We start from the raw sequence: 15,234 nt of genomic DNA on the forward strand, positions 1-15,234 counted from the left end.
GTTAGTAATTTCCCCTTCTCGGATTTTCAAACTGTTTTATTTTTGTGATTCGCTATCATTCTAATTTCAGTTTTTCTTGACTCACTGTCTTCCCATTATTTCCGCTTTTTGTCTTGGTTGTCATTTTATGTTATTTTTTAAAGCAAAGCTTTTCTGCATTTTAATTTCTGCAGCTTTCATGAAACTAAGTATGCTCTTCTATACTTTATTTTGCGATTTTTTTCCTATTTTCATTGTATTCGTGCTTTTATGCCCACCAGCTTGGTAACTTCGTTGCCCACTCGTGTTTCTATTTGCTTGATACCTATCTTTCTTATTCTCTTCATGCTATTTCGCTTTTGTTTCTTTGTACTTTTCAACTTTTCTATATTATTTTGTTCCAACAAAATAATATTTTCGGTTTTTCACTTTATCTGCATTTAGCATATTTTTAATCTAGTTATTTTGTTATCTTTTACTTTCAATTTCGTTCTTGATTCTGACATATCGATTGTCAACTTATATTTTTTTTGCTTTTTACTTTCCGCTCAATGTTTTATATTTATATTTTTTGCTTGTATTCTTTTCGAAGTATTTACTTCTACTTAAACCTTTAGTATTTAGCTTTTTACTATTGAATCTGTTTTACTTATTATGATGTGCTTCTTAATTTTTGTTGCTTTTGTTACACTGTTTACAATTGACTAATTGTTTTCTCTATCTGCTCTTTGCTCTTCACTTTATACTCTTTACTCTCTGTACTTGAGCCTTCGGTTCAAGACCTTTGTTTCAGCCGCACATGACAGATGATAACCTACGGGGAAGGTGCAGCAGAAACGGCAGTCAGTTGCCGTCATCTTTAGCGACAAGTCTTGTGGTGTACCACCACCAGTGTTCCTTTTTTCTTCTTTTCTATATGACTCCACCGTGGTCATGATGTAGCATCTGTGCAGCAGAAACAAAAGGAGCCATACAAAAACAAAACTTTCGCTGAGTAAGTGTGTGGAGAATGGTACAATTGGCAGAGCGCAACAAAACTAGATATGAGACTACCTAATAGAGGATTGGCGGTAAGGTGGTGGTAACAGAATTACGCTTCACCGGCAATCAAGAATTATGGGTTCGAGATAGGAAATACAACGACAAAGCTTGTAAGTAACAAAGTAAATTTTAAGACCTATGAACGAAAATGAAAAGTTTGTTATCGGAGCGAAAGAAAAATCGACAAAAGGTCAGAAAAGTGATTAGAAACCATTGTATCTTAAAACTAAGTACATGTTTAAATTATGGAATTTCGGCATTACGGAGGATTGGTGTACACACCGAAAGAAATAAATTTAAAATCAAACATTTATCATCCGCACCAGTAAAGACCGAGTGCTTTAAAGCGGCAAACTGTCAACTTTCTCACCACAAGGAGCCCCTCAAAGCCATTTGCAAATCCGTAATGAGTTACAACCCTGCGTTACTGGACCAAACAGGACCGACTTTGCTGCTGTCTGGCATTGTTGGCGTCGCCGCCACCGCCGCCGGTTTGGTCGCAGCAGGAAACATCGACCACCTGCTAGTTTGTCAGTAGCTAATAAAATCGAGGAGAAAATTTATGGCTCTATTCCATTCGAAACGTTGCGTTGTGTTACGGGCGAGTGGTGAGGCGTTCGTTTGCCTTACTCAGTGGGCGGTTTTTCCGATCCACGAAGATTATTTCGTAAATTAATGAGCTACCGACCAACACCAAGACCGGCACCAAAGATAGGCTGATTGATGTAACGAATTGAGGGATAAACAGAATAATAAAGTAATTACGCTTGGCTCAACTGTCCTTGAAGCGTGGCGTCCAAAATTGAATGATTTATTGTTCGCTATGGTAATTCATTGTTATGGTGTTTGAATCAGAAAGAAAGAAATTTCTGTTCCAGTTCAAGCTTTTCATGCAGCAAAATATGCATTTTATTAGTGAAACATGAATTTAACGAACCATACAGTCACAGTCAGTACTCGGAAAGAAACAACCGTTTGATATCCTTTCCGGCATTTGTTACCATTTCCATCGGATCGCTGTACTGACCCGACCAGGATCCAGAATAAAGAGACTTTCCGAGCGAGCATCCAAACCCGCACCCAGACCCGTCCAATTCGATGAAATGACCCGTATCCTCCATCTTCGGTTGAACACTTTTCCATTTGCTAGAAAGTTTCACTCGGATCGTCTTTCGACACGTCTAAGAAATCCGGGAGAGCAGAACTCCGACACTAATAATACGCAGGAAGCCGGCGCGCAAGTTCTGCTGAAATCGAGAATGGGAAAACTGCATTTTCACTCCTTTCCTGCTGCTTGCAAAACCCGAACAAGCGGAACTTTAAAAGGGTCGTTTTTTCTCGCCCACATTTTTTTTGTTGGAATGTTCAGATCGGAAAGGAACGGAAAATTTAGCAGATGCAGTGAAAGAACTAGTTTGAAAGCGCATTAATTCTCCTTCCGATTGCGGATACAATTTGGACATTAATTTTCCTTCCCGGTACGGAGCACGATTGGTGGAGAGAACAGAACATGTAATTTGCACCAAAAACTTGGTGGTGTAAAAAAATAGTGTGTTCAACTAGAGCTTATACTACCAATCTTGGTTGAAGTCAATTACGGCCGGACTGTCTGGCGTCCGTACATCAAAGCTATAATTAGATCATGTGTATTCTATCCTGAAGTTTATGGGCCAATGTGGTCTGAAATTTTTTATTAGCTCTAGCGCATTCGATAGTATCCATGGCTGCGAGTAGAGCCAAATGATGATGCTGAGCTCAAATCCTCACCACATTTCCAACGATATGGCAAACAACCACCATACGAAACTGCTAGTGCTGGTGCTAGTCAGCAAAATTGCCGCTGGATGTCATTTATGTCAAAGGATGTTCAATAATCGAAATGTAAAACAGCCTCACGCAAACATAGAAATTTTGGCTCAATTTTGTTACACTCGGATAATTAACATCTATCGTGTGGAAATTCACCATGGAAAAGAACTTTACAATATAATTTCCCAATGTTGCTGAATTCAGATGTTTCAAAGCTACAAATTTTAATTTTTTTTTCTTGGAGTTTATAGCATATTTCAAACCCCTCTTCCCTCCTGTGTATTGACGATAGCACAATGGAAAATCGTTTTCCGCTAGCTATGAAAACACACCCGAGCTCGAGTGTGCCTCCCAGTTCATGGTGACCGTATGCATATTAACCACTCTGCAAGCGGACAGAATCGTTTGTTTAGCTCCTAAAATCTGTTTATTAGCATCAGTTTGGCACTGTAGTGGCACTGCACATACACCGAAAATCGAAAACCACCAGGACGTGAGAGCAGGCAGGATGCGATGCCGGGTTTGCCTATCGGAAATTTACGACCTATCGTGGCCCGTATAATGATGGTCCCAACAAGCGACGAACAAACTAGATTAGCACGGAATTTCGAAGTCTAATGAATAATGAATTTATGGCGATCGATAATGATGTGCCTGCCCACAGGCGTGCCCAGGCTGATCGGTAAAATGTAATGTTAATCCAAATAATCTATTGTAACTCAAAAGCCCGCAGCGTTTAGTTTAAACGGCCACTATTTTTGCGATAAATAAATTAATTTTGGGTAAAAATGGTTCCAGTTTCAAGCCTAGCTTTAATTCCAGTTTCAAATTAAATTTCAAGTGCAATTTAAATCCGACTTCAATTCCTACTTCAAGTTTAATTTCAAATTTAATGACATGTCCATTGATTCCAAGTCTAAATTCAACTTCAATTTTAGGTTCAGCTTCAAGTGTAGTTTCAAGTCCGTTTTCAAATCCAATTGCAAGTCTAGTTTCAAGCCCCCCTCGCTTCAGTTGCCCACCATCGAAAGGACAAAAACTTTATAAAATATTTATAATGGCCGTATATAAACAAATCAATATTCACGGATGGATTACCGATGGATCTAGAGGTAGTCCGTCAGCTGCTGCTCTCCAGAAAAAGAAGCAAAAGAGGAAAAAGGAAACAGGAGAAGAAAAAACACGAAGAAAAATGACGTAACAAAAATAGGTCAACGGGTTAGCTAAAGAGGAAAAACGCGAGAGAAAAAAGGATAAAGAGGATAAAACGAAAAAAGACGGAATGAGAAGGTAACAGGACATAAAAAGCAAAAATGGGTGAGGAAAGAAGGGAAAACGAGGTAAAAAATGAAGAGACTGGGTTAAAAAAATGAAGAAAAGAAAAAGAAAACAAACATGAGAACAACGCTGAAAGAACTTTATAGAAAACGAAGAAACGAAAACGAGAAACGAGAAAACGAGAAAAGAAATTAAGATAAACTGGACGAAAAAGAGAAATTTGGTAAATAAATGGAAAAAAGAAAAGAAGAAAACATGGGAGCAGGAGAAGCAGGAGATAAACAAGAGTAAATCACGAAAAAACGAAAATAAAATGTAGAGAATAAAATTATATAAAAAATAGAATGGGACTGAAAATGAGGAAAAGCAGAACACAACAGAAAGAACCGAACAGGTGAACAAAAAAACGAACGAGAGTCAAGATAGAAAACGTGTTAAAAAGCGAAAAAAGACCTAGACCGAAAAATGAGAGTTGTAAGGTAAAACACGAGAAAACACATGATTGAAATTAATTAAGAAAAGAGAAAAGGAGAAAAGGTGGAAAAAATAAAAAATAGGATTAGAAAACTAAGGAAAAAAATAAAGAATAACCCTTTATTAAGAGGAAAAACCAAAAGAGAAACTTTAAAAAATAAAAAATGAAAAACAACGCAAAACACCTATACTAAAAATATTAAAAACGAAAAACAAAATAAAAAACAAAGAAAACGAGAAAGAAAATGAGGCGAAATTAGACAAAACAAAAGAAAAACGCAACAAAAGAGGGGAAAAACGAGATAGAAAAGGAGGAAAAAAGGAATAAACACGGGAGCAGGAGAGAGGAGAAACAAGAACAAAATAAGGGGATAGACGGAACAAAAAAAAAATGGAGAGAATAAAACGAAAAGGAAAAAATAGAACGTGACTGAAGAGGAGAAAAAGCAGAACTAAAAAGATAGAACTGAACGGATAGAACGAAAGAAAACAAACGAAAATCAGGAAAAAAGGAGTTAAAAAACGAAAAGACTTGGATCTAAAAAAGAAAAAAAATCCGAACGAGACAAAAGATGGCAAAAAAAAGAAAGGAAATGAAAAGAAACGGGCCCTAAAACGAGGAAAAACGGAGCAGAGGTAATTTAGGACTAAACAGAGACAAGGAAAGATAAAACAGGGACAGAGAAAGAGAAAACAGCGGACAGAAAAAAGGAAAAACCAGACAAAACCAAAAGTGCAAAGAAGACTAATGCGAGTTCTCTCGCAAAAGAAAACTGACAGAAGAAACGTGAAAACAGGCATTAGAGGTCAAACGAAAAAAGGAAAATTTGGGACAACAATCCAGAAAACGGCACATAAAATGAAAGATAGGAAAAAATAAGCATAAAGATAAAACGAAAGAGAAAGAGGCGAAAAACGGGAGATAAAAAAAGGCAAACGGCGAATGAAAAAGGGGGTAAATGATGCCGAAACCAGATTGAAGAGACAGGAAAGACGGAAAAAATGGAGCACCCAAAACAGGAAACTGGAATATACGTAGGCAGAAAACGTGAAGGAAAAATCAGAAAAATGCGAAAACTGGAAATGAAAAAAGTGAAATAGTGAAGAAAAACGAATGAAAATGAGAAAGAAAATAATAAAAAAGGGCGAGAAGCTTAATAAAAAACAGGACTGAGAATAAAACAACAGAAAAAGAGCAAAACTAAAAGCAGAAAAACGGTTCAGAAAACAGGAATGATAGAGAAAATGGAGCACCCAAAAGAGGAAAATGGAATATTCGAAGGCAGAAAACATGTAGGAAAAATCAGAAAAATGCGAAAACTGGAAATGAAAAAAATGAAATTGTCAAGAAAAATGAATCAAAGTGAGAAAGAAAATAGTAAAAAAGGCGTAAAGCTTGATGAAAAACAGGACTGAAAATAAGGCAACAGCGGAACTAAAAGCGGAAAAACGGTTCAGAAAAAATAAAAAATAAAAACTGTCATGACTAAATGAACGAAAGAAAAAACGTAACAGAACGGGAGGCAAAACAGGACATTAAAAGAGAAAAATAGTAAGAACGGGGTGAAAAACGAGGATCCTGGGTTGATAAATAAAAACGGTATATAAAAACCAAAAATGAGAAAAATGAAGGAAGCAAACGAGACCAAAACAGAGATAAAACACGAGGATCTAAAAAGAGGAAAATACGAGAGCAAGAAAAAGAAGAAAAAAGAACAGATCGAAAGATCGAAAGAAAAACAAAACAGAAAAGAAAATAAGCCGGAAAAAAACGTGAGCTGAAAAGGAGGAAAAGCAGGACATAAGAGAAAGAAATGAACAGACGAACCAAAAAAAATGACCGACGAACGAACGAAATTGAGGTAGAAAAGGTGTCAAAAAGCGTGAGAAGACGAAAAGGCTCGGGCCGACAAAAAGAAAAAAAGTCGAAAAAGGACAGAAAAAGGCGAAAACCGAGACCGAAAAGGTGGCCCAAAAACGGGGAAAACGAAACAGAAGTAATTCAGAGGATTAAAAGGAACAGTTAAAGAAGAAAAAGGAACAGAGAAAAAAGACACAGCGGGTAGAAGAAAGGAAAATACGAAACAAAAAAGATACCAAAAAACGTGTGAAAACAAAAGTGAAAAGAAGAATAACGCGTTTGAAAAAAGAAAACTGACAGAGGAAATTAGAACAACGGAAAAAGATGTCAAAAGGGATATAAAAAAGAAATATGAGACGAAAAACGTGAAAATGGAACGAAAAAAGAAAGAAACAAGTAAAAGGAACAAAAGAAAAAGATAAAATGGAAGAGAAAAAAACGAGAAACGGAAGATAAAAGAGGAAAAGACAGATAAGAAGGGAGAAAAAGAAAACCGAAACCAGATTGAAAACACAGAGAAAACAGAAAAATAGGATATCAAAAAGAGGAAAACGGAACGGACGAAAACGGAAAACAAGAAAGAAAGAAGATATAGTGAGTAGGAATAATACACAAACTGGAAAGGAAAAATAAGGGAAATCGAGAAGAGAAAAGACTGAAAACTGAAAAGAAAATAACACAATAAAGGAAGTATAACACGAGAAAAAACAGAACTGAAAATAAGATAAAAGGAAAGGAAAAAAGGTGGAATTAAAAGTGGAAAAATGGAAAACACGAGGGGACAAACGTAAGAAAAGACTTGATAGAACGGAAGGACATAAAAAACGGGACACAAAAAAGGGAGAACGAGATAAAAAACAAGGAACCTGGACTGAAAAGATAAAAAACGGAGAAGAAAACAACAAGAATGAGAAAAACGAAGGGCTAACTCTAAAGAAAAAAACGAAGAAAACGAGAAACAAAATGAGGATAAACTGGCCAGAAAGAGAAGAAAAACGAAACAAAAAAATGGAAAAACGGGATGGAAATGAACAAAAAATACTGAAGCAGGGTTGAAGATACACGAACAGAATAAGAGGAAAAACGAGACAAAGAACAAAATAAAATGGGATAGGAAAATAGAACATTACTGAGACGTTGCTAAGAAAAAAGAGATTAGATGAGCGAAAAAATAAGAACGACGAACGAACGAAAAACGGGATTGCAATGAAGGTAATAAGCGAGGAAAGACGAAAAGACCTGTACTGAAAAAAGAATGTAGTCGAAACGAAACAGAAAAAGGTAAAAAACGAGTGGAAGAAAAGTGGAGAGACGGGTCTTAAACGAGGAAAAACAGAGATAATTCAGGACTAAAAAGATACGGAAAGAAGAAAAAAAAACGGTAAAGAGGAAACAGCGGGAAAAACGAGAAAGAAAAGATGAAAAGCGAGTTAAGAAAGGGAATACACAGCTGAAAACACGAGTACTAGAAGTGAAAAGAAGAATAACACAAGAAAAAAAATAAAATCGCCCAAGGAAAAGGGAAAAATGAGAAAAAGAGGACAAACGTGAACGTGATAAATGGAGAAATATGGGACAAAAATGGGAAAATGGGACAGAAAAAGAAAAACAGGAAAAAGGTTAAACGAAAGAGGGCGAAAAACGGAAGATAAAAAAGAAAATCGGATTTGAAAAAGGGGGAGCCAAAAACGGAAAGAAAAGACCAGCAAGACAAGACAGCAAGACAAGACAGCAAGACAGGAAACGGACGAGAACAAAAACCGAGAAGGAAATAAGATAAAAAGCGTTAGAAAATACGAAAACTGGAAGCGCAAAACAGAAGAAAAAAGACTGGAAAGAGTGACGAAAATAACAACAAAGAAGAGTGTTAATGAGAAAACGGAAAAGGAGGCAAAGCGAAACAAAAAGTGGAAAAACGAGTGGAATTTCAAGTAAAATTTCGTGTCTAGTTTCGTATCTATGCCCGGTTTGAAGTAAAATTTATCCAATTTCAAATCTAATTTAACGTTCAATGGCAAGTTTGATTTAAGTTTAATTACATGTCCGATTTTAAGACCATTTTGAAGTCTAATTACAAATGTAATTCCAAGTCTAATCCAATCCCAATTTTAATTAAAATCGCAAGTCTAATTTCAAACAGAAACTTCAAATTCAGTTTTGAGTCCGATTTCATGTCTAATTCCAGTCCAAATTACTTCAAATTTAAGTCTAAATGAATGCCTGATGTCTAGTCCGATTTCAGGTCCAATTTCAACTCTCTTTTAGTACACTTTCAAGTCGAATTGGAGTCCAACTTCAACATTGATTTTAAGTCCAGTCTCACCCGAAAGTCGTGAATTTTTAACGGAATTGGCCGGTATTTTTGTGGTAAGTAATAAAAGGTTCACCATCCTACGATTGCTATGTTTTTCCAACGCATAACAATTTTCTGAAAGTTCAGGTGCCCCATCCGTTTGTTTATGTCTGGGCACGCCAGTGGATGTGCCCCGTGCTACTAGTTTTACCCCAGCATACGGAAAGCTTTCATTAGTTGATGGAATTTTGCAGGAGGTCTTCGACCGCGACTGTGTTGTGTCGCGGCAACCTTTCATTAGGATGGAAAATTCTAACATTAACCGCCAGCAGTAGTGTAGTTGCACTCACCTGTCGTACTCTCGATTATCTTCGTCGCAGCGTGCGTCTTGCAGATCCCGCCAGCTCTTCCCGTGCCGACAGGTCGTCACCAGCACCAGATCCCGAGCGTTGTGCAGATGGAAGAGGGAATTTCTCGTTTCCGAACCGATCCCGTGCACATATCTGAAAAGAGGAAAAAGCGACGAAAGATTCACTGATTAGGCGGGGGCAGAACCAAAAACGATTGCATCTTTCAGCTTACTCACACATACACACACACAGAGTGTGAGTAAACCGCACCAGTATCAACACTTTCCACACAAAGTTTACCCTCACTTGCGGTGAAACTAAATTGCATGGTTGGATTAATCAAAAACTCCAATCCTCAACCGCAGCATGATTATACACGACACGAGCAGAGTGGTAGGAAATCGGTTGCACCACAATTCGGTTCGGTTCGGCTCGGTTAGAACTTCTCAAGGGATTCGAAAACATAACTTAGACAATCAAATCACTGAATCGGAAATTACTTACCAGATCGACCGGACCAAGCGAAAACGAAGGGAGACTCTAACTAGTCAATAGCCGACCCCCCGTCTTGATCTGATAATTGTAAGCAGCAGCAGCAGGAGCGGATGATGATGATAGGGAAGCATGCTACTAAGGGATAAACTCCGGCCCAAGTTTATCAGTTTTCCGGTAGATGAGGTGGTACTGCTTTACCGAGCACTGATTGTAATTGATGATTTAGATGCAGATAGATATGTGCACACGTAAACACTACAGCGTGGGTGGGTAGGATGTATGAGCTCACAAGCTATCAATTCGTGTCTCACATTTCGGAAGGGTGGCGAGAGTGCGTGATGGGGAAACTTATCTCTAATCAAATCATAACAGGGAGCAAAGCAAAGTGCTGTTACGTGATTGCGGTGGAGGCGAGCTGTTTGGATCCGAGTTTTCTTCTGCAATGTGGAGCTGTCTGGCTCAATTCACTCACTCAAGGATACATTGCGTAGAAAAGCAAAAGGAATAAGTTTAACGTTGGTTTTAACCAATATTATTCCGAGATTTAAAGTTACTCGGTACGGTTCTATTCCTTTCAACTTTTGGTTAGTGTTCGAATTACATACGTATTTGTTGATTTGTCCAACAAATAATTTTCCTTTTTGTGGACGTTTCAGGTTTATTCTAAATCACTTCTTATACTTAATTAGTTTACCTAACTCATTTTAACTGTTCTCAAAAATTGATCAATCTCTAAGCATACACTTAGCCTAACCGTATTTCGACATTGTCCCGACAGCTCAATGAAAAACGATTCTTTGTGAAATACTCACAATCAAAGACAAGCAAAGCAAAGTTATTGATAACGAAAGCTATCACAGCTTTCATGTTTTAGTAAAAATACGTAAATAAAATTGGTGAATGACAATGAAATTTCGCGAACCCTGCGGCACTTTGTTAATTTATTTCGTTATCAAAGCAAATTAACTTTAAAACTAAATTGAACATTAGGGTTTTGCTTCGCGAAGATAACAAATACGAACTTGAGGAGTGCTACGGAATATTAAATTTTATAGAATCTATAAACTGATTACACTTATTACACAATTTATAAACTTATTAACGATAACAATTCGTGAAATAAGAAGTAATCAAATTTCCTTGTCCGTCTGTTACCTATTGTCCGTCTGTCCATCGTCTGTCCATCGTCTGTCCATCGTCTGTCCATCGTCTGTCCATCGTCTGTCCATCGTCTGTCCATCGTCTGTCCATCGTCTGTCCATCGTCTGTCCATCGTCTGTCCATCGTCTGTCCATCGTCTGTCCATCGTCTGTCCATCGTCTGTCCATCGTCTGTCCATCGTCTGTCCATCGTCTGTCCATCGTCTGCCCATCGTCTGTCCATCGTCTGTCCATCGTCTGTCCATCGTCTGTCCATCGTCTGCCCATCGTCTGTCCATCGTCTGTCCATCGTCTGTCCATCGTCTGTCCATCGTCTGTCCATCGTCTGTCCATCGTCTGTCCATCGTCTGTCCATCGTCTGTCCATCGTCTGTCCATCGTCTGTCCATCGTCTGTCCATCGTCTGTCCATCGTCTGTCCATCGTCTGTCCATCGTCTGTCCATCGTCTGTCCATCGTCTGTCCATCGTCTGTCCATCGTCTGTCCATCGTCTGTCCATCGTCTGTCCATCGTCTGTCCATCGTCTGTCCATCGTCTGTCCATCGTCTGTCCATCGTCTGTCCATCGTCTGTCCATCGTCTGTCCATCGTCTGTCCATCGTCTGTCCATCGTCTGTCCATCGTCTGTCCATCGTCTGTCCATCGTCTGTCCATCGTCTGTCCATCGTCTGTCCATCGTCTGTCCATCGTCTGTCCATCGTCTGTCCATCGTCTGTCCATCGTCTGTCCATCGTCTGTCCATCGTCTGTCCATCGTCTGTCCATCATCTGTCCATCGTCTGTCCATCGTCTGTCCATCGTCTGTCTGTCTGTCTGTCTGTCTGTCTGTCTGTCTGTCTGTCTGTCTGTCTGTCTGTCTGTCTGTCTGTCTGTCTGTCTGTCTGTCTGTCTGTCTGTCTGTCTGTCTGTCTGTCTGTCTGTCTGTCTGTCTGTCTGTCTGTCTGTCTGTCTGTCTGTCTGTCTGTCTGTCTGTCTGTCTGTCTGTCTGTCTGTCTGTCTGTCTGTCTGTCTGTCTGTCTGTCTGTCTGTCTGTCTGTCTGTCTGTCTGTCTGTCTGTCTGTCTGTCTGTCTGTCTGTCTGTCTGTCTGTCTGTCTGTCTGTCTGTCTGTCTGTCTGTCTGTCTGTCTGTCTGTCTGTCTGTCTGTCTGTCTGTCTGTCTGTCTGTCTGTCTGTCTGTCTGTCTGTCTGTCTGTCTGTCTGTCTGTCTGTCTGTCTGTCTGTCTGTCTGTCTGTCTGTCTGTCTGTCTGTCTGTCTGTCTGTCTGTCTGTCTGTCTGTCTGTCTGTCTGTCTGTCTGTCTGTCTGTCTGTCTGTCTGTCTGTCTGTCTGTCTGTCTGTCTGTCTGTCTGTCTGTCTGTCTGTCTGTCTGTCTGTCTGTCTGTCTGTCTGTCTGTCTGTCTGTCTGTCTGTCTGTCTGTCTGTCTGTCTGTCTGTCTGTCTGTCTGTCTGTCTGTCTGTCTGTCTGTCTGTCTGTCTGTCTGTCTGTCTGTCTGTCTGTCTGTCTGTCTGTCTGTCTGTCTGTCTGTCTGTCTGTCTGTCTGTCTGTCTGTCTGTCTGTCTGTCTGTCTGTCTGTCTGTCTGTCTGTCTGTCTGTCTGTCTGTCTGTCTGTCTGTCTGTCTGTCTGTCTGTCTGTCTGTCTGTCTGTCTGTCTGTCTGTCTGTCTGTCTGTCTGTCTGTCTGTCTGTCTGTCTGTCTGTCTGTCTGTCTGTCTGTCTGTCTGTCTGTCTGTCTGTCTGTCTGTCTGTCTGTCTGTCTGTCTGTCTGTCTGTCTGTCTGTCTGTCTGTCTGTCTGTCTGTCTGTCTGTCTGTCTGTCTGTCTGTCTGTCTGTCTGTCTGTCTGTCTGTCTGTCTGTCTGTCTGTCTGTCTGTCTGTCTGTCTGTCTGTCTGTCTGTCTGTCTGTCTGTCTGTCTGTCTGTCTGTCTGTCTGTCTGTCTGTCTGTCTGTCTGTCTGTCTGTCTGTCTGTCTGTCTGTCTGTCTGTCTGTCTGTCTGTCTGTCTGTCTGTCTGTCTGTCTGTCTGTCTGTCTGTCTGTCTGTCTGTCTGTCTGTCTGTCTGTCTGTCTGTCTGTCTGTCTGTCTGTCTGTCTGTCTGTCTGTCTGTCTGTCTGTCTGTCTGTCTGTCTGTCTGTCTGTCTGTCTGTCTGTCTGTCTACAAAACAAATCTAGATTACGGCAATATAACCTCGCATAAAAAAATGATTTCGGTGTTCATCTGCAATATTTTTCATAATAGAAGCGATAAATCTGTTTGGTTAGGGTGTTACCATATTAATAGCACCATAAAGCTAACAGTTTTATTGCGGTTTGGCAAGCAAAGCTAAAATTTTCAATGAATTTTTGATTAAATTAGCAATTTGCGATTGAATTTGAGACTCTCGGCCTTCTGCAAAAACGTGTGTTTCGAGTCCTTTAATAATTGGCTAGAACACTGTACTCTAGTAAAATACAACAAACTGCAAGTATGACAAACTAACTTTTGAGCAACTTCCAAAGAAATTACTCTATAACTCTGCACCCGATGGAGATATAATTGTCGTTTCTTCAGCAAAGATGCTTATTTTTATATTTACAATAAATTTGCTGAAGACAGCATGTCTCTATTCTTTTAAAAATATCTTTTTCTAAATTTTTTAAAACGATCGGAGGAAGTAGAAGGTAGAACGGCATAATGGTTATAACGGTAGAAGAAAGTAATGAAATAAAGGGGTTCATAGTATCCAAACAGAGTGGGACAAGACGTGAAGGGGAAAGGGTCATTGAAGCAACGCTTGTTAAGCATCTATATCGTTCCTCTTCGTGAGGAATAAACCTTATGTATTTATTATCATCGTGTGCATGTGCGTCTATGTGGAAAATTGAAAAACAATGATGCTCGCTCTCTTGTATATTATTTCCACGTACAAATATTGTCAGACAATAGCTACTTCGTATATGCATATATTGTCTGTGTTTGGGAAGTAGAAAGATCGTGGTGAACATGAAATATATTCTCCATATATTTTCTCTTTTCAACAATTTAGCTACTGAAGTACCATCTATTTTACTTGTGAAACAATTCGTACAATTCGTAGTTGAGACAAAAATTAAATTTATTACATTACTTTATTGAACAAACAAGTGATGTAAGCCACATTCAAACAAAACATTGTCAATGATGACATTCATCCTCCTATTGAACAGACACAGAGTGATAATAATCACGTTTCTTTTATCTTCCCTTATGTACCCGAGCAACGACATTTTCCAGTGATTGTTTACTCGACAAGAAAACTAAAGACTACTTCAAAGGAATATTTATACAGTATTGTCTGTGCAAGAATAAAAAATTGCAGTGGACACAATGAACAATTCCATTAGATTCAACGATTGCAGATATTCTAGCATAAATAATTGAACTTCCTACGTGTTGATTTCGAATAGTACGAAATTCATCAACTGATTTGAACTTATTAAATTGAGCAAACCTTAATTCAAATAACTCTTATGAAGGGTTGTAGATTTTCTTTAACTATAACTTCCAACAACCCTATAGTTTATCGGTAGTTATTTCTTAAAACGTATATTCTGAACCAACAGAAATTCGTACTCTGTTTGCACTCCCTCGCAATTAACACATCCGGCAGCGAAGATCAACAATTGACTAAAAACACCTCACCAAACCGGTGCCTGTGGCATACCATAAGAAAGCCGAAGCCGGGTTCCATTTTCTCGAACAGCAGATTTATTTACTTAGTAACCGGAAAATGGAAGCAACACTTCTGTCCTGGTGTCCGGAAAACTTACTTTCGTTCTGGAACCGAGCCAAATTTGTTTCGTCCCAAACTACATACACTGATAGAGAGAGTGAGATTCCCATGGAACATACCTATTTTGGCAAACTACTGTCGGAGCACCCCGCAGGTTTTCGAACTTTGTGTTGATGATAAAAATCTATTATCGTTGCTAAGCAGAAAAGCTGGCAGAATTTCGCCCACTGACTGTAAAGCTTTAAGTAGGTCTTGTTTCGTTTTTGCCAAGCCAAAGACAACAGCAGTAAATTTGTCTAGTCGGGTCTACTTTTCGTCTGTTGTTTACTTGTTGTGATAATGGAGTGGACCTGTGTTTTTCGTGTAGTTTTTTTTTATTATACAAACCAGACAGACTGTTTTTATTCTGTTCCTGTTGGCATACACTTTATTACCGTTGCAATCAGTCGTTATACACAAAACAATGTTTAAAATCATTAAACATTTCCCCATAAAAATAGACAAAGGACAGATCACGACAGAAACAACAATCAAAACACATCAAACAGTACTGAAAATACTAATTGGATAATAATTTGTTGTGCAAACTGAATATGTACTCTCACAAAAGAGCAACGTGGTATATTTTATTTCTCATAAATGTTACAAATAATGATGCAATAATACAAAGCGGTATCGTCAGCCATTTATAAGCGTCACAAACTATGCTCATAATAAAACTGCAACCCTTGCAACCGGCAATTTATCGGCT

General features: G+C 38.8%; 1 protein-coding gene across 1 annotated transcript in view; it reads right to left on the bottom strand.

Moving 5' to 3' along the window:
- Positions 1–15,234, bottom strand: part of LOC128737694 (exostosin-1) — a 355,143-nt gene that overhangs the window by 155,322 nt on the left and 184,587 nt on the right. The window contains exon 2 of the mRNA XM_053832389.1: positions 9,086–9,238. Within this exon, the coding sequence (XP_053688364.1) occupies positions 9,086–9,238 (153 nt within the window). The remainder of the gene's footprint in view (positions 1–9,085; positions 9,239–15,234) is intronic.

The sequence above is a fragment of the Sabethes cyaneus genome, chromosome 2 (genome assembly GCF_943734655.1).
Source record: "Sabethes cyaneus chromosome 2, idSabCyanKW18_F2, whole genome shotgun sequence".
NCBI classification, from domain to species: Eukaryota; Metazoa; Arthropoda; class Insecta; order Diptera; family Culicidae; genus Sabethes; species Sabethes cyaneus.